We start from the raw sequence: 20,314 nt of genomic DNA on the forward strand, positions 1-20,314 counted from the left end.
TAGTTACCAATTCTATTTCTCATTTTTGATGAAGATCTCTCCTACCACGTAATAACGGCTACATCCATCATTTTATTCATTTTTCTGTGAGAGTTGTAACAAAAAGAGTATCTTGATTTCAAACACCCTGAATATGATAAACATAATTGCAAGAGAAATAACGTGGTATGATTTTGTTACAACAAATGCAAATTGACAAAACATATATTCGAAGTTCATTTCTGAACGGTGAAAGAAAACAATTTCACTCCAAACATCTACTAGCATTCCAGAAATCTGTTAATATTACTTTAGTATATTTACCTCTTTTTGAATTGTGTCCCATATGTCACTAATACTCGAATCATTGTGATACAACTTCATATTTTCTTTCATGGTGTTTTCGAGGTAATTGGAAGTTTGATCTCTCAAAACGTATCCTGCAATACCAGCGGCAAATTCAAAAATGAAAATGATTCCCAGTAAAATCGAAAACTGAAAAAACATCGAAAACACTGTATTTCTCGCAAATTATAATCTAGCGTTATAAATGTGAATATAGAAAAGTTATCAGCCCACAAAATTTTGACAAATCTTTGAGAAATTTAAGCTGCCATTCTGAGAACACGGTAATTTGAATTTTCTTCGTTGAAAACAAATTCATTGTATATTCGATATCATGTAAGGTAATTTAGTCTGGATAAAACACCACTACAAGAACGGTTTTCCCCGCATTTTCTTTATACTACTGTGTCAAAAAAGTGCCGGGAATTGGTAAAATAAACGCAAAATATCTATCATTCATCCAAATTTATTGTATTCCCTTCAAAGTAGGCCTCTTCTGAAATAATAAACCTACGCCAAAGAACAATCCAATCATCAAATCACTTTTCACTGATTTGTTTGAAGGTGATTGACAAAGTTACTTTTCAATGTTACTAGGGGCAATTGAAGTCACACAGGAAGATCAACTAATCAGTTTCGACGTGGAAAGTATTTACACCAACGTTCCGGGCGAAAAAGCACTGCAAATCATACAGAGGAAGCTATCCGAAGGCGGGGACCTGGAAGCTAGAACGAATTTACCTATAGAAGTAATTATGGAATTACTAGGATGCTGTGTACGAAACTGTTATTTCCAACTGAAGGACGAATTTTTTACACAAGTTGAGGGACTGCCAATGGGATCGCCACTTTCACCAGTCATAGCCAACATATATATGGAGTGGTATGAAACTCTGTCTATTGAAGAAACCCACAAGAAACCTCGTGTCTGGTTGAGATACGTTGACGACACCTTCATAATATGTAACCATGGGAATACTGAACTAGACGCCTTCCTGAAACACTTCAACAGCGTAAGACCTTCCATCACTTTCACAATGGAGAAGGAAGTCCACAACGAATTGCTATTCTTAGACGTATTGGTGAAGAGGATCGTCACTAAGTGGGAAACATCTGTATACCGAAAACCCACTCACACGGGATAGTATATGAACCACGAATCCAACCACCATCAATCGACTAAAAGAGGAATCATCAATACTCTATTAGACCGTGCGTTCGGGCTGTGTAATACGCAGGAAGATCTCGAGAAGGAACTAAACATCATCAAAAATTATCTTCCACGGAATGGCTACTCCAAATCGATGGTGGAACAGATTTTGCCTAAAAGACAGCAGGAACCTCATAAGGAAGAGAAGCCGTCAGAACCAGTGCTTGAACTTCCCTACATCAGAGGATCATCGGAAAGGATAAGAATAATTGGATACAAGTACAACATGAGAACCTGCTTCAGATCCGAAAACACTATCCGTGGCAGCCTCACGAAAACCAAGCCACCAAACGCGGACTGCGATTCCAAGAATTGCATTTACCATACTCTGTGAGTGCGGAATATCCTATGTCTGTGAAACTAAGAGGCCATTAAATGTTAGCATTGCCGAGCACAAGAAACACACACAGCGAGGGGAAACCAGCAAATCAGGAATAGCATAGCATTTTTGAACCCATCAAAATAACATCGAGTGGTCCCAAGCTGAGATCATACACAGGGAGAAAAATTGGTTCAGGAGGGAATTCAGAAAAGTTACATACATGTTGTACAACAATGTATTCAGCCAAGCTAGCGTAGAGATACACAACATATGGATATAATATAATTGTCATTCACAGCTATTCATTTTTAATTCTTCTTTTTTTATTAGTTCTTTTATATAATATCAGGCAATGGAAGTCCGAACTAATGAAATTCACCTTTTCACTGGCAATTTTTTTGGATCGACTGCAGTAACGCTGCGAATTCTCTTTCATGTTGGTTATCAGAAAAACAAATTTTTTCTAACAGATATCGCTTAATGACTGAAAACGGGTGCCTCGAAGTGATAATTTGAGTCCTGGAAAAAATTATCGGTTGGAGTCATATCAGATGAAAAGGGTGGTCGTTGATTGTTGAATTTTTGGCAAGAAATTCGTTCGCAATTATAGCCTTGTGAGATGGTGCGTTAATAAGGTGCAAAATCGTGCACATATCTAGTCTTTCTCAACAAATTTGATGTCTCTAACGCCGCATAATTCAGATACTATTCTTTATGTACTGTCCCACCTTTTGGCATAAATTTCGAGTTCACAACACCACGGTAACCTAATAAAATTGTTAACATCATCTTCACTTTCGATCGACTTTGACTTTTTTCTGTTTGGACTCAGTTGGACAGCGCCTATCCGAATCTTCTTGATCTTCTTGACTGGTTTGCATATCAAATTCATGAAACCATGTCTCATCACCAGTTACTATGCCTTTCATTAATATGGAGTTGGAACTTACTCGTTCTAATATGTTAACAGTGACCTTTACCCTATTGAGTTTTGCAGAAAATTCAGGTCTTTTGGCACTAGTCGAGAGGCAACGCATTCCAATCCTGAAAAATCGTTCAAAATGGTACGAAGTGATTCATGAGACGTTGAAGAAATTTCAGCGGATATCTCTCTCGGACCTGAACGACAATTGCCAGTCACCATTTCCTTTACTTAAGCGATGTTAAGTTCAGTTGAGGATGTTGATGGAGGTCCAGATCGAGGCAAATCTTCCGCTTTAAAATGCAGTGTACCACTCATACGCACGTATTTTTTCATAAAGTCGATTCATCGTCTCATGCAACATTTTCAGCGCTTCAACACACGACATTCTTTTGCAATGCAAAATTCAGGAAGCTTTTTTATCGATATTTTCATCCAATGTAAAAAGCGCAAAACGCGTTTGAGGTTAATCAACGAATTGAGGTACTGTAAAGAAACTAAAGAACGGATAACGCTCAAACTCCTCGTGAGTATAGAGGACAGGTGTGCCAACCTAGCTAGAATTTTAAAATTCGAGGAGCTTTTTAAATGATCGATTCCTAGTACTTTTTCGACAGAATGTATGCAATAAATTATATTTTACCCTAAGCAAAATCAGATCTTTTACCAGCATTACAAAGATATTCGGAGGAGAATTTGTTTTTAACGACGGAAAAGTCAAGAACTTCACTTTAGGAGAATTATATTCAACATATAAAAGTTACCTCATTTAGGTAACTGAACCAATGGGATCGCCATTGGAAATGGCCGTGGAATTGGCCGCGGTGGTAGTGCGCCCGACTCACGATCGGAAGACCGTGGGTTCGATTCCCGCCTCGACCAGATATTTTTCTCGAAAGAATTTATCTGGTTGAAGCTGGAATAATTCTGCAACCGTGTTAGGAATCACACTTTAAAGGTAAGACCTCATTAGTCCTTAGCTCGCACAAGTTTCTCAACTTCTGAGAGTTGTCGTTCGTATGGGGGCGACAGCTGATTAACGGAAACACAGATTTTAAACAGATTTTTTTTAAACCAACAGCGTTTAGAATAAAAACTCTGGATGACTATCTATTCAGTTTCTTCTCTTCCGTATATCCAATATGTTACCTCCAGTAGTTATATAGAAAGCGTATTCAAAAAACACTTTATTGTGATATTTTCACTAAATGGTTTCACAAAAACACAAGACGTGTTTCGCCATGTAATGGCTTCTTCGAGCGTGTCTTTACTAACTATATTCTACATATTCATTGCTCAATATACCTAATTTTACAATTTGAAGTACCTACATTTCAAGTACCTTTGCTGGCTCAAATTTTCATGGATAATATAGAGTATGAAATACATAATAATAAGTTAACTAACAGTTTCTTGTACTGGTACAGACACGTAGATGATATCTTTGTCTGTTTTACTGGTACAGATTGGCATTTAGGCAAGTTCGTTGAATATGTCAATTCCATCCACCCGTCAATAAAATTCACCAGTGAAAGGGAGGTAAATAATTCAATAAATTACCTTGACTTAACCATTATGAAAAATAAAAATAAACATGAAACTATCTTACACGGACATTATCATTCATAATACTTCCACACGCCCTTACCAGCATAAAGTTGCTGTATTCAATAGTATGCTTCACAGACCAAAAAACTACAAAATCAGGCCATGGACCAGGTCTATCCAAATTCAAGATGCGGTAACGTTAGTTATAGGACATTGTCATATTTGGGTGAACCCACCAATAATATTGCCCGTTTTTTGAAGAAAGAATGCGTAAACGTAGCTTAAAGAACGAACAATAGTCTAAGTAAATTTATTAAAAACAAAAAAGACAAAACTTCGGTGACGGATACATCAAAAGTATACAAGCTGACTGATGGCTCTTGGACAAACAGGGAGAACATTTCCCCTAAGAATTGAAGAGGATAGAAGTAGTTTTGTAAATAGAAAAATCAATTCCACATTTCCAAACCACCTTTTAGCAGAAGGACACGAATTCAATCATGAATACGACGTGTTACATTCAGAAGAGAAAAGTTTGAAACTCAATCTTCTAGAATGTCTAGAAATCATTAGATCCAAGAATTCGGGTAGTTCACTGAATAATCAATCAGAATTGAATAACTCCCCCTTACTAAATATTTTTTCAAATGTGGAAACTGGGACATGAGCTCAGGTTATTCAATTCATTACAAACTCAAGTGAAACTTGAAATATAGGTACTTCAAATTGTAAAATTAGGTATATTCAGCATTGAATATGTAGAATATAGTTAGTGAAAACACGCCAGAAGAAGTCATTGTATGGCGAAACACGTGTTGCGTTTTTGGAAAACTGTACATATTTTTTAAAAATCCCGAAACACGTGTCAAATGTAAATTATAATTTGACATGCTTCAACGAAAAAATGCAACCCCTTCCTTAAACCCCTTTCGAATGACAGGTACAACCACCAATTTTTTAAATGGGAAGTATAGGCTTGTGATATATGTTATCGCTTTGAAGTTTATTGCAACCATCAAGATAAAATAAATCAAAATCATGTGGTTACCGAAATTCGTTAAAATACACTCAAAACTTATTGTAATAAACTCAAAACTTATTTCATGTTGAGGTATTGATAATAAAAATGGTATCCTTTAAAAAACTGCAAATAATTTCCGTGGCAACGTTAGTTTAAAACGTCTTGTCAACTTGTTTTGTATATTACAACATTGGTTGTCAGAATTTTTGTTTGAGTTTAATGTTCGTTAACTTCAAGTCTGACAAATGGTTAGATTAACGGAAATGCATGAAATAACAGTTTTACAAACGATTGGTTACGGAGATAAAACCCGAACACAATAGGAAGTAATTCGACTATTTCATGAGAAATTTCCTAATTTACCGCCCATATCTCAAGGAACAATAAGCAAAATAGAGAATCAGTTTCGCGAGTTTGGTCATGTGGAGCAGATAAAAAAGCAGCTGCCAATGCAATGAGTGATGAACTCAAATTAGATTCGATGCTTGAGTTTGAGGAAAACCCACATACATCGAGTATTCAGGCATCCACTATATTCAATGTTAGCCATACATCGATTGTAAACATATTGAAAGAAAATAAAATGCATCCCTATGAAATGATACCCACTCAGGAGCTCATGGAAGACAATATTTATAGAAGAACTTATTTTTTTGAGCAAATGATGGACATGTTGGATAACAATATCATCCAATAAGAAGACGTTATGTTTTCTAATGAGTGTACTTTGTCTCTTAACGATCATGCTAATCGGCAAAATTGCCGCTACTGGTCAACGGAAAAGCCCCACTGGATGACAGAAGAACACTCAAAAGGTTAATGTTTGGGCAGGGATTGTGGAAAACCATATCATTGGTCACTTTTTCATTGAGGGCAACTTGAATGGCGATAATTATTTGGCACTACTTCAAAATAATGTCATTCCAAGTTCAGCAAATTTATATCCTGATCCAGGAAACCCTCAAGTTCCAGTGAATATGATATGGTTTCAGCAGGATGAAGCAGCACCACATTACCAAGTTAATGTCCCGCAATACCTCGATACAACATTTCCCAATCGGTGGATAGAGAAGAGAGGATCGATTGAATGGTCAGCACGATCACCTGATATTTCGTTTGAAGGTGATTGACAATGTTTCATGATGAATTTCACTAGTTCGGACTTCCATTGTCTACTATATAAAATGATTTGAAATCCCTGAAACAAATAAAAAAGAAGAATTGAAAATGAATAGCTGAAAATAACAATTATATTAACCAAAATAAACCTGAAATGAAATAATAGTGAAATAAAATACAAGTAAAAATAGAACAATTGAATAAATCAAAATAAAGAAATGAAAAAAGAAAATAAAAATAAAAAGTGGAGCGATTCCACTTATCCCCGCTTATCCCCGCTTTCCATTTTCCGATAAGAGGATAAGAAGAATTGGTTCCGAGTACAACATCAGAACCTGCTTCAGATCCGGTAACACTATCCGTAGCAGCCTCACGAAAACCAGGCCACCAAACGCGGACTGCGATTCCAAGAATTGCATTTACCGGATACCCTGTGAGTGTGGAGAATCCTATATTGGTGAAACTAAGAGGCCATTGAATGTTCGCATTGCCGAGCACAAGAAACACACACAGCGATGGGAAACCAGCAAATCAGGAATAGCAGACCATGTTTGGACCTATCAACACAACATCGAGTGGTCCCAAGTTGAGATCTTGCACAGAGAGGAACATTGGTTTAGGAGAAAATTCAAGGAAGCCGCATACATGTTGTCCAACAACGTATTCAGCCAAGCCAGCGTAGAAATACGCAACATATGGAAACCCATCATCAAGCGAAAAATGGCCAACTTCCGCCAAAACGGTCATCTCCCACGGAACCAGTGAAGCGGAAAATGGAAAGCGGGGATAAGTGAAAGTACTCGAACGACCTATAAATAGTCATCTCTCGGAGGAATCAGTCCAGTCATCACCCGAAGACGATTGTAGATACTAACAATCGAAACGTCGTGAACTAACGTGACTTGGAATCGCTCCACTTTTTATTTTTATTTTCTTTTTTCATTTCTTTATTTTAATTTATTCAATTGTTCTATTTTTACTTGTATTTTATTTCACTATTATTTCATTTCAGATTTATTTTGGTTAATATAACTGTTATTTTCAGCTATTCATTTTCAATTCTTCTTTTTTATTTGTTTCAGGGATTTCAAATCATTTTATATAATAGTCAATGGAAGTCCGAACTAGAGAAACCTGATCTTTCATCATTATTTTTTTATGAGGATATGTAAAGAGCAATGTGTACAAAACTAAACCTTCAGATTTGAATGACTTGAAAGAACGAGGTTGCACCTTTTGGTGCAACCAACTGATCTTCAGCTTTTCCCGTTTATTTATTGTATCATTATGGGAATAAAGACCTATTATTATTATTATTATTAATAATAAAGCTTGCGATTAGGTCGGTCACACCTGATATGTTAAATAATGTTAGAAGACAGTTTTAATTGAGATAGTTGAGACGTTCGCGGTGAACATTTTGTACATCTACTTCGTTAACATCCATAGTTGTTTTTCGTATTCTACATTTCATTACGTTTTGCATTACATTTCACTTTTTGAGTGTATTTTATCGCATTTCGGTAACCACATGATTTTGATTAATTTTATCTTGATGGTTACAATAAACTTCAAAGCGATAACATATATCACAAGCCTATACTTCCCATTTAAAAAATTAGAGGTTGTACCTGTCATTCGACGGGGGTTGAAGGTAGGGTTTGCATTTTTCCGTTGAAGTATGTCAAATTATAATTCAAATTTGAGGTGTTTTGGTGATTTTGTTAAAATATGTAGAGAAACCTGATCTTTCATCATTATTTTTTTATGAGGATATGTAAAGAGCAATGTGTACAAAACTAAACCTTCAGATTTGAATGACTTGAAAGAACGAGGTTGCACCTTTTGGTGCAACCAACTGATCTTCAGCTTTTCCCGTTTATTTATTGTATCATTATGGGAATAAAGACCTATTATTATTATTATTATTAATAATAAAGCTTGCGATTAGGTCGGTCACACCTGATATGTTAAATAATGTTAGAAGACAGTTTTAATTGAGATAGTTGAGACGTTCGCGGTGAACATTTTGTACATCTACTTCGTTAACATCCATAGTTGTTTTTCGTATTCTACATTTCATTACGTTTTGCATTACATTTCACTTTTTGAGTGTATTTTATCGCATTTCGGTAACCACATGATTTTAATTAATTTTATCTTGATGGTTGCAATAAACTTCAAAGCGATAACATATATCACAAGCCTATACTTCCCATTTAAAAAATTGGAGGTTGTACCTGTCATTCGACGGGGGTTAAAGGTAGGGGTTGCATTTTTCCGTTGAAGTATGTCAAATTATAATTTAAATTTGAGGTGTTTTGATGATTTTGTTAAAATATGTACCGTAACCGAAATAATGATTTTATTCCATTTGGCTTTTGCACACTGTATAAAACAAAAATACAGACAAAGTGACACTCGCATTGCAGATTGGAAAAAATGTGATTATACATTTTTAAAATGTAGAGAACACAATTTTCAGTTTTTCTACACGCTTTTCTCTAGTTCCCCCTTTCCAATGTTTTCTTCATTTTGCCATATTACATACTTCTCTTCATCAACCAATCTCCTTTCGTCCTGACTATCAGTTTAGGTATTCTCCTGTTTGGTTCTTCACCAATATACGAATGTCAAAGGACAATCATTACTCATCTGTTTCCGGAATTAAAAAAAAAGTGTGAGTGTATCGATGTCAGTGTTTGCCAGTGCCGGAAAAAGATAAGTACCAGCCTATTTGTTGTTTGCGAAAAAGTGTTCCATATAGCAAAACATAGATGGCAATAATTTTTTTCTATAAACAGGCTGATAACTTTCTATTTTATTGAATATATGTATACAATGTAATACTTACACCCATAAGCATGACCCAGCTTTGCTTCATTGCTCCATAGCAACCCAAAAAGGAGATACAGAAAATCAAGCATCCTGTTGCTATCAGAAGATTTGGCAAAGAAAAATAGCTTCCACTGAGAAAAAGATGGTAATCAGAGTATATTGCTCTTATAGATGCTCCAACTGATATAAGAACTATGCCGGTTATCTGAAAATGATTGATATTCGTCAATTTCAAATATGAACTTAAACATGAAGAATATATTACACAACTATTTCATTTCTTCCAGGTATTATATAACTAATTATAGTAACAGAAACCGATGTAGGATTATCAAGACTTATAAAGTGTAAGAACAAACGCTTTCGCTGCTGGAGTCACGATTAGAGACATCAAAATCCGAGCTGGTAACCCGTATTCGAATGGAACTAGAACTAAACATTCTGTCGTCTACTGTGGCATATATCATCAGTGGTATATGCAATGAACTGCAAAAACGAAGGTAGTATCTCGATGTCTCATTCGTTTGGTACAGTCATTCGACAACAACCTAGCAGCCCGAATTTTGTTACATCTGAACTTATAAAATGCCAAATTGAAAACTCAACAGGAACAGGAAATGAAATATTCGAATCGTCTTTGGAACAAGATTCAATGGATTTTAGGATTTTATTTTAATGATTCCTCGACTCATTTCCGAAAATGAAATCAAATTGAAAATCGTTACTATAATAATAATAATAATAATAATAATAATAAGTGTATTGCCAATCAAAATAACAAGATAATAACAAAAAACAAAATACAAGAGAGAGAAAAATAAAAACACTTTGTATTTGATTGCAAATGGCTTTTGGTTCAGATCGCGAATTTGCATTCGCATCTGCTCTTCCACCAATGACGAAAATGTATAAAAATAAATAAATGAGTGCTTGAAGAGAGGAAAAAAGAAAGAAAGAAAAAAATAAAAGGGAAGGTAATATAAAGATATAGATATATGAATAGCTAAAACCTTTTTCAGGATTCTCGCCGCGGACCTAGTTAGTCTGAATGCTGAACAGATGCTGTTTAAACCTACTTTTAAAAACAGTTTCTGACATATTAAAACAATTGTTTTTCCATTTATGTAGATAATTTATTGTAGAGGAGATATTATAGGAAAAAGATCGTTTGAATATTTCCTTTTTATGCACAGGAATGTTTAGCACTTTCTTTTAACGCAAATTCAGGTTATGGATATCTGTTCTATAAGACAAATGTTCATATAAGTGGGGAGTTGGGAGGATTCCTATATTTGAATATTTTAAAGAATATGCATGTTGCATGAAAACGTCTACGATTGAACATATTCAACCACTTCAAATCTGCTAATTTGTGTGAAATTCTGGACCTTCTTCTGATACAAAATATTAACCTGATACAAGAGTTTTGAACTTTTTGTATGCGACACCTGTCGTTCTTATCTAAACATGAATGATAAACAGCAACATAGTGGTTGAAATGAGATAAAACTAACGAATCACATAGCATTTTCTTGACATCTTCATCCAAATATTGTCTATGAGGATATATGAGTTTCAATGATGAATAACCAATTTCAAGTTTGTAGGTTATATGTTCATGCAATCTTAGTTTATGATCTAAAATCAACCGCAAATTTTTTTGAATACGGCCTAAATTGTATCTCAGAGTTTTCCATTTTCAAGCTGTAGCTTTTTACTTCTTCCCTGATGCTACCACTTCCAAAAATTAAAGCTCCTGATTTGTTTGGATTGATTTTCAACATATGATCAATGGACACTTTTAGAATCGCATTTAAATCAAAATTTATATCGGTTACTGCTTGACCTATATCTGAGGATTTGAAAGACAAATATATTTGAGAATCATCTGCAAAAAGGTGCTATTTACAAGACTTCATCTTCTTGATAAATGTGGCTGTATAGAGGGTATAGAAAAGTGGGCCTAAAATGCTGCCTTGGGTACTCCTGTTTTAACTTCTCTCCAAGTAAAAGGAATATCATGAATCTGTACTTTTTGTAATCTATTATCTAGATAAGATGATATCGACATCACTGACGCATCACTGAACCCAAAAAATGTAATATAACCCAAAGTATTTTATGATTGATGGTGTCAAATGCTTTCGAATAATCCAACATAATCAAAATGGTGGCTTCATTTTTATCTATAGCTTCAGTTATGTCATCTACGATCTCTAATAATGCTGTTGCACAACTGTAACCTTTTCTAAAACCTAACTGTTTATGTAGCAAAATATTGTAACGATTAATGAAATGGCGCATTTGATTTTCCATCACTTTCTCTATAATTTTGGAACATGTCGGGAGAATACTCATTGACCCTAAATCATTAAAATTTTGTGGTTGATTATTTTTTGGTAGGGATATAATTTTTGCACATTTCCATGCATTAGGAAAATAACTTTGACTTATGCATTCGTATATTATGTGAGTTAGTACCGTCATAATGAAAGGACAACAAATTTTTATAATAGTTACATTGATTTCATCTTTTGATTTTATATTATTTATGATGCTAAAGATTTCATCTTCAGTAGTTGCTGAAAAAATGAGCTGACCACATATACCTTATTTTCTGTTCGTGCCATAAAAGCGCAGTGAGTCTTCATCCTGTGAGATATATCTTTGAGACATAGTTGAAATAAAATCGCTAATAGCTTCTACATTTTTCAAGTTTTTAGGGAATTCTTTATTTTTACTTTACGCAACTTTTAATTTCTTAAGTTCCTGCTATCTACCCTTACTATCAGTATTACGTAGTTTGTAGTTTAAGTATGCTGTTTTCACGTAGTGTTTAACTGTATTAGTATAATTCCTCAGTTGTTTATAGTAATCCCAATAGTGTGCTAGTTTTGACTTCTTGAATCGACTTAATGCTTTGTCTCTCAATTTCTGCATCAGTCTTATGTTCTCAGTTATCCAAGGAGTGTAATTTTGTTTCTCCAAAAAGATAGTTTTTTCTGGTGAATGACAATCAAGAGTTTTTGTAATGAAATCATTCATGATATTTAATTTAACATCTATATCTACAGTTTCATATAGTAAATGACAAAGTTGGTTTATTAACTCTTTCAAGTACCCTGGTGCAAAATTTGAACCTTAATTTTTTGGTGTAAGAGGTATGCTGGGACAAAATATATCCCGCTTTGTAATGAGTTTATACTTCGTGGTACGTCGGTTCATTTTCTTTCCCGCATCAAATAACTCACTCCTATAGGTCTTCGTCATCATCTGTTCAGACTGAATTACCGTAAATGAAGCGTTAGTTGTGAATAGCAAACAATCAAAACTCGTAAAGTACATTGTGTTTCTCCATTTGAATTTCGGGTGAAAAGCGTATCCATTTATTGTAATAACCCTTTCTGTTGTATGAAATATAATTCAGACAAGATAGGTAAGCTACCTGTTTCATTATTTCAATTTATAAGTTTATTTTTCATTCATAATCTGTGAAAATAAACCCTGTGCAAAATTTGTCCCACCATACAACACATATTTTCTTACAGAAATGGCCAAGAGATTTTTCAAGGAACCCTTGCCATTTACGCTGATTGGGATGACAGAAGAGGAACTGTACAATGAAATAAACCTGGAAGTCGGTGCTACGGAGGAATATGCAGATATACCTTCTGATATTGGGTCTGAAAATGATAGTGATGACTGCGAAATTACCAATGCAGAAGCTGAATTCAATTTTGATGGTGATAACATAATGAGAAGATGAAGATGAGACACCGTTACCCATGGATACATGGGACCCAGAAGATTTGCTACCCCTATCACAGTTGAAGGCAATGGGGAAGATACAATGGTGCAAAATGGATAAGATCACTCCACCAGAAGATTTCAAAGAACCTTTTGGAGTTGCTCAAGATATCAAGGATTTGAGTAATCCATCACCTTACACTCTTTTCTGTCTGTTTATCTCGGATGAAGTAGTGAATAATATAGTGTTCCAGACTAATCTATATGGTGAGCAGAATTATCAGAAAACTGGGAACCATATAAACTGACAGACATACCTGAAATGAAAACATTTTTGGGAATAAATTTGTTGATGGGCATGAAAAAGTTACAGAGATCACTGGAGTCAAAATGCCGACTTTCATGACCGTTATATAAGTAAATTGATGACCGTTCACCGGTTTGGATGGATGTTGAGTAATTTCATCTGAATGACAACACTAGAAAGAAATACCAACCAATTTGATAAACTGTATAAAATACGCCCTTTCATAAAAATCATCAGAGACAATTTCAGGAGATGCATTTACCCACATAAACATATAGCTATAGATGAGTCAATGATTAAATTTGAAAGTCGATCTTCTCTGAAGCAATATCTTCCAAAAAAACCTATCAAAAGGGGATATGAAGTCTGGATGATTTGTGATGAAACAGGATATTGTATGGACTTTGAAATCTACACAGGCAAAGTAGCTGAAGAAGTGGAAAAGACTTTGGGTTCTAGGGTTGTGAAAAGATTATCTTCAATGATTGAAGACTATACTTTGACAATTTTTTTTCCGAGTGTGCTACTGTCAATACTAATAGAAAACATTCACCAATTTTGGCACCAGATAGGACCATGAAAAGAGGTGATTATGAATGGTTTTGCAGTAACACGGGAGTTTGTGCTTATAAATGGCGAGACAAAAGAGCAGTTCATCTCCCCTCGAATTTTCACAGTCATCACGCAACTGAAGTGAGTGGTACAGAATAATGTTTTTTTTCTTGGATGCTGCTGTTGTGAATTCGTTCATCTTATACAAATTACTTGGTCTTCCGAAGTTATCAATGAAAGACTTTCGCAGAAGTATCATAGATCATTTAGTCGCTGATAAATTGATATCATCTTCAAGAACATCAACTGAATTGACGATACCAATAAAGAAAATGAAACCTTGTCAAAGTCTGGCTTTGAGGCTTACACAGAGTGCACATAAGCCTGAACGAACGAGTAGAAGGAGGTTGTGTTCAGTTTGTAAAGTTCCACTTTGTCTTGGCAAAAACAAAATATATTTCCAGACATATCACAGCAATTTCAAAGGGGGGAAATTTCATGAAAACTTTCAACTGATTGAGTGGTGGGTTAAATTTTGGACCTCTATTTTTCTGAAAAAATTGGTTGATTTCAATGTTTTTGTTTGTTTGTTTTCCTTTCTTGAATGCTTTCCATTTGGTTTGTTGATAAATTTCGCAAAAAATAGGCGAAAAAATAAAGCTGTACATCTAGGGGGTGTTTAATTTTTAATTTCCTGTACCTGAAAGAGTACACTGAATCTGTCAATATCGATATGACTGATGTTTCTATAAGTTATCTTTTGGTTTTTTATCTTATCTATCAATGCATGATCTGAAAGATCATTCTGTATAACATTAATTTTATGACCTTCATCAATATTTGTAATTATTAAGTCTAGCAGTGAAAAAGATGATCCTGTAATTCTTGTCGGTTCCGAAACAACCTGCCAGAAATTAAATATTTCTAATACCGTCTGAAAGCAAGTTATTTGAACTGGGATCTAAATATTGATATCAAAATCACCTAAACATATTATATCACTGTAATTTGAATATATATTGGTGAATATTTCTTAAATTTCGTCTAAAAATAATGTTAATTTCGAATTAGGTGGCCTATAAACTATACCGATAGCTATAGTTATTTCTACCCACGTTTAATTTCATCCAAATATATTCCACCTGTTCACTGCATTGACACAAAATAATTTCTAATTTGAAAGTATTTCTCAGAAAAATAGCTAACCCTCCGCCTCTGGATAACCTATCTTTGCGTAAAAATATATAAAGAGCAGAACTAACATTACTGCTGTCAATACCTACATGCGGCCATGTTTCTGTTACTCCCACAGTATCATAGTCCCCAGCAAGAATCTGATTATGAAATGATATGAGATGATAATTCAATTGAGAACAGTTGCTAAAATAAATGACCAAGAAACTCTGCCTGAAATGGTTGTAGAAGTAAAAAGCACACTCAAGAAGCCTGCAGGTCTCTAATCCTGCTAGACCTAAAATATTGGGTTTCATTATAAGAAATACAAGACATTTCAGAAATGCAAAAACTCTTCTTAATCTATATGTATTACTCTTATGTATATAGTCGTTTGAACTTTGCATCTGTCGTTTGGATTCCAAAATATTCGATTTACCAACAGAGAATTAAAAGTGTTCAAAATAAATTCGTCAAACAATTGGCGCGTAAAACTGACATTTGTATAATCAATGGAAATTTCCGTCCAGTTTACAAAAAGTATTCTTTGTTGTCTCTTACAGATAGAAGAAAAATGTCAGATTTATTAATACTGTACAAATTATTCAATAAACATGTCGATTGTCCTACGTTGATAACAAAAATTTCATTGAATACACCTTGCAGACTTGCGAAAACCATGATATCTTTGCAACCCCATTTAGAAAAACCAATTCAGGAAAAAACTCTCCTTTCAATACTCATTGCAATGATATTGAAAAACTGAGGATACCTTTCCTTAGATTTGAAAAGTATGTGATTTATTTATAATTAGTTATCGGTTCTTCATATACTGTTTATTTAGTTTTTTGTTAATATTCATTACTATACAGTGTATAACAACGAAAACTTAACAGAGCCGCACCCCTCGGAGGGGTGCGTCCGACGACTTTTATTTAGATAGGGAAAGTAGGTCGAGTGGCACCTTGTTTTAAAGGTCTTTCGAATACCTTTATAACTGTGCTAAAAGAAAATTTTTGTAACGATTAGTTTTCGAGATAATTTGAAGTTAAAATTGCCATGTTAATAATACATTAGACAGACCAATCGGTAACTTGTATGCCTAAATAAAAAATTTTTCGAGCAGTTCTTCTTATCAGTTTTTTGTTAAATAAAATCCCTTTTTTAAAATCAAAACCCACTCCTCTTCTTCCAGTTTTCATTAGTACATCGTTCGATTGATTTGTATTGTTATTTGTTTAAAAATGCCTTACACTAATGCTGAAAGGGTTTCAGTTATTGCTTTATTTTTTGGTAACGACCAAAATGCTAATAGAACATCAATTTTATTTAACGAGCAAAACCCTGGTAAACACCTAAGCAGAAATCACGTTCTAGATTTGGTCAAAAAATTCAGGGAGACAGGTTCGGTTTTGAATAAGAAAAGAAATGTTCAGAGAAGGGTAGTGAATGACGATAATGCGATTGGAGTGATTGGTCAAGTCATGCTTTACAACATCTGTTTTTTGGACGAAAGCTCATTTTATTTAAATGGTTGCGTGAACCGTCACAATTGCCGTTATTGGTCGGATGAAAACCCAAGACAATACGCAGAAATACATACCCAACATCCTCAAAAGTTGAATTTCTGGGCCGGAATATTAGGCAATCATAGTATAGGTCCATTTTTCATTGATGGAAATTCAACCGGTGATTCTTATTTACAACTTCTTGAAGAGGCAATACAACCTCGTATAGTTGAAATAATTGAACAGGATCCAAGATGTCAAGATGAATTTATCCATTTTCAACAAGACGGTGCACCACCCCATTATGCCCAGCAGGTTCGAAATTTTTTGACTAATCATTTTGAAGGACAATGGATTGGCAGAAGAGGTCCAATTTAATGGTCAGCACGATCACCAGATTTAACACCACTGGGCTACTTTTTGTGGGGATATTTAAAGTCTGAAGTTTATGCTACACAACCAGCCAATTTGGATGAATTACGTCGTAGAATTATTAATGAATGCCGAGCTATAACTCCTGAGATGTTGAATAATTTTAGAGCAAAATTTCCTGAATGAGTTACCCTTATTAGGTGTTACTTTTTTTGTGTGTGCTTTAAAACAATTATTGGGATTTACTAACCCTAAAACAGTTTTTTTAAACTTTTCTGTGTCATCAGCATTCAAGGAAATCAGCAGGTTGTATTCGTTGTGTAGATAAGTTTTCAGTATGATTCACTTTATTATCAGAAGTATAAAATATCCACGTCAAAAGGCAACCTTCATAAGGAGGTGCCACTCAATTTACCTAAAATGTAAGGGTGGTAACCAACCCCATCCCTCGAAAAAATCTCCTCGTAATAAACAAATAATTCTTACTTTTTTACGAAATCAAATGGACACGTATTAGCAGGTTGTCATAAAAAGCAAAAATTTATTTTTTTATGAAAGTTCTGAACGTAAATTGTACTTAAAAACAATTTGATTTATTTTAAAGAGTTGAACTCAATAAAAATACCTTTAAATCTTCAAATTATCTCGAAAACTCATCGTTACAAAAGTTTTCTTTTAACAGAGATGTAAAGGTATTCGAAAGACCTTTAAAACAAGGTGTCACTCGACCTACTTTCCTTATCTAAATAAGGGTCGTCGTACGCACCCCTCCGAGGGAGTGCGTACTACAAAAAATCTTATTAGTCTGAAAGGTGCCCCCCTTTAATTAGAAATCGACGTATCCGAGCTTTTTTTTAAAATCTTACTTTTTATAGTCAAAAACGGCTCTGTTAAGTTTTCGTTGTTACACACTGTATAGTGTAATGTACTTAGCATTTATATTTTGTTTACTCACTATCTTTCATATGTAAAATGAGGATATTTCTTGGATTTATTCTGTTTGTATCCCTATTTGTGTAATAAATAAATAAATAAATAAATAAATACTTCCAAAACAAGCACTCTCCACATTTACCATAAATGCAATACTCATCAATGTTGGCGTGTGATGCACTATTTGAAACCTGTGGTGTAGTAATGAATATTACTGGAGTTTTTTCCCAACACCAAACCGTAATTTCAACACCTCTGTTTAATCTTCCTCTTGAAGATGATCACTTGGTAATCGAAACACGTGTCGAGATGGTTGGTTGGTGAAAGAGTGTTGCCTTTCTGGTGATTCATTCCGAGTCACAAGTTGCAGTTTTACCTTTTACCAAAATATTGAGTCGGTCAAAAATTCACAACTGTGGCAAGTTGATGCGACCAATGGTTCCTTACACCAAATCGATAATAAAATAATTCAAGATTGTCATTCACTCAGAATTCCGCAACGTCATCACAATTTATACACTTGTGAAAAATACAATTCACGTCCTTTGTCTTTGTACCCATAGTTTATCTCGTCTAAAGAAAACAAATATTGATAACTATTGTAAATAATCAGGAAAGTATCATTTCAGATAAAATGGATTTGTCATTTCATGAATAGAAACACGTCAGATTCTCAGTAGTAAGAATCTAACAATTACGAAACTTTGTTTTCGAAAATACCTTGCTTGGTAACTGTATGATGCTTCGTCGTAGGTGGGAAGTAATTATCTACTAACAAGGTACTTGAATAGTATCACTATTTTTCAGTTTTGAAGGCCGTCAATTTTTGGAATTTCTTCCTGACGTTTCGCTGTCGCAAGTATCTAGCTTCTTCAGAGGTTTATACTCAGTTAGTTTGGTGTGCTAATTTCGAATTTTTTAGAATATTCGGTTCACAGCATCTTCTTTTCTGTTGAAATTATCCGTGTGTTTGTGGATCTCTATTTCCTCCCGTACCAGTCGGCTGCGTTATCCCTGGTTGGGGGAAATGAGTTTCGTGTTTTCAAACAGAATCATGTGGTTTCTCCTTCATTGAGTAGGGGAAGGAAGGGGAAAGTGTCCACTCTAATATATATATATATATATATATATATATATATATATATATATATATATATAGAGTGTCGGTTAAATTGTGGCAAAGTTGCGAATTTTAGAGATCTATTCAATGATGTAAAAAAATCGAATATAGCTCTTTTGGTTCTGGAGATATAGAGGAAAAACTAAAAAACCCCTAACTATTTTTTGCCTATATCTTCTTTATTCGCAGACATATTAAAAATCTGTCCACGTTTTGCTATTGGCACTTGATATGGGCTATCAGAATATGTCCATAAATCTTTTATATAGGATGTCATCTGACTTGGGCCACCCCCATCTTTGAATTTTTAAATACGAACCTGTATTTTTTGTTGTAGTTTTTGGATCGTAGGCGTTCACTTCATACTGAGGAATTGAATTGAATTTTATATTTCGGGATGTTTCGGTAATATTTGATTATAATTGGGTGAATTATTCCCTTTTAAATCACGGCCCTGGAAATTGGTTGAATGAGTTAAATAAAAACACAATAGCAGCTTTTTAGAAAGTGTTTTTTTATTTTTAGGTACCTATTCATATTTTTTCAAATTTCCATTGCTCTGAGCGTTTTCTACAATGAACTTCGAATAAGAAAACAAATATATGCAGGAAAAGAAATGATAGCAATAATAACATCCGAAATGAACACTATAATCGTAATGAAAATTGAAATAAAGTAATTTATATACAGAAAAAAGTTAATGGCGCAATAAATGTTCAAATTGGAGTCCTTCCATTTCGAGAGAAATAATGGGCCAATAAGATGGCCTGCAAGATCACCAGATCTTACTATTTTGGACTATTTTCTATGGGGGACAAAAAATAGGATTTACACTGGCAGAGAGATAGAAAATGTGGGAGACTCGAGATTGAGGCTTTTGAATGATTTCGCAACAATGCAGCAAAAAAGTGTATTAAGGGTAATACATAATATGAAAAACCGAGTTCAAAAATGTCTCGAAATGGATGGACTCCAATTCGAACATTTATTGCGTCATTAAAAATAGGGAGACGAGAAAGTTGCTATTGTGTTTTTATTCAACTCAGACAACCAATTTTCAGGGCCGTATTTTAAAAGGGAATAATTCACACAAGTATAATCAAATATTACCGAAACGTCCCGAAATATAAAACTCAATTCAATTCCTCAGAATGATTTGAACGTCGACGATACAAAAACTACAACAAAAAATACAGGTCCATATTTAAAAATTCAAAGATGGGGGTGGCACAAGTCAGATGACACCCTGTATAAAAGATTCATTGACATATTCTGATAGCCCACATCAAGTGCCATTA

At 34.3% G+C, this 20,314-nt stretch overlaps 1 protein-coding gene across 5 annotated transcripts in view; it reads right to left on the reverse strand.

The window, feature by feature from the left end:
• Positions 1 to 20,314, reverse strand: part of LOC111515410 (CD63 antigen) — a 38,691-nt gene that overhangs the window by 11,624 nt on the left and 6,753 nt on the right. For all 5 annotated transcript variants that reach the window (XM_074173618.1, XM_074173617.1, XM_074173616.1 and 2 more), the window contains 2 exons: positions 9,321 to 9,509; positions 304 to 474 (listed from right to left, as the gene is read on the reverse strand). In XM_074173618.1, the coding sequence (XP_074029719.1) occupies positions 304 to 474; positions 9,321 to 9,509 (360 nt within the window). The remainder of the gene's footprint in view (positions 1 to 303; positions 475 to 9,320; positions 9,510 to 20,314) is intronic.

The sequence above is a fragment of the Leptinotarsa decemlineata genome, unplaced genomic scaffold (assembly GCF_025532065.1).
Source record: "Leptinotarsa decemlineata unplaced genomic scaffold, Ldec_3_MD MMD2_tig00000251_RagTag_RagTag, whole genome shotgun sequence".
Classification (NCBI taxonomy): domain Eukaryota; kingdom Metazoa; phylum Arthropoda; class Insecta; order Coleoptera; family Chrysomelidae; genus Leptinotarsa; species Leptinotarsa decemlineata.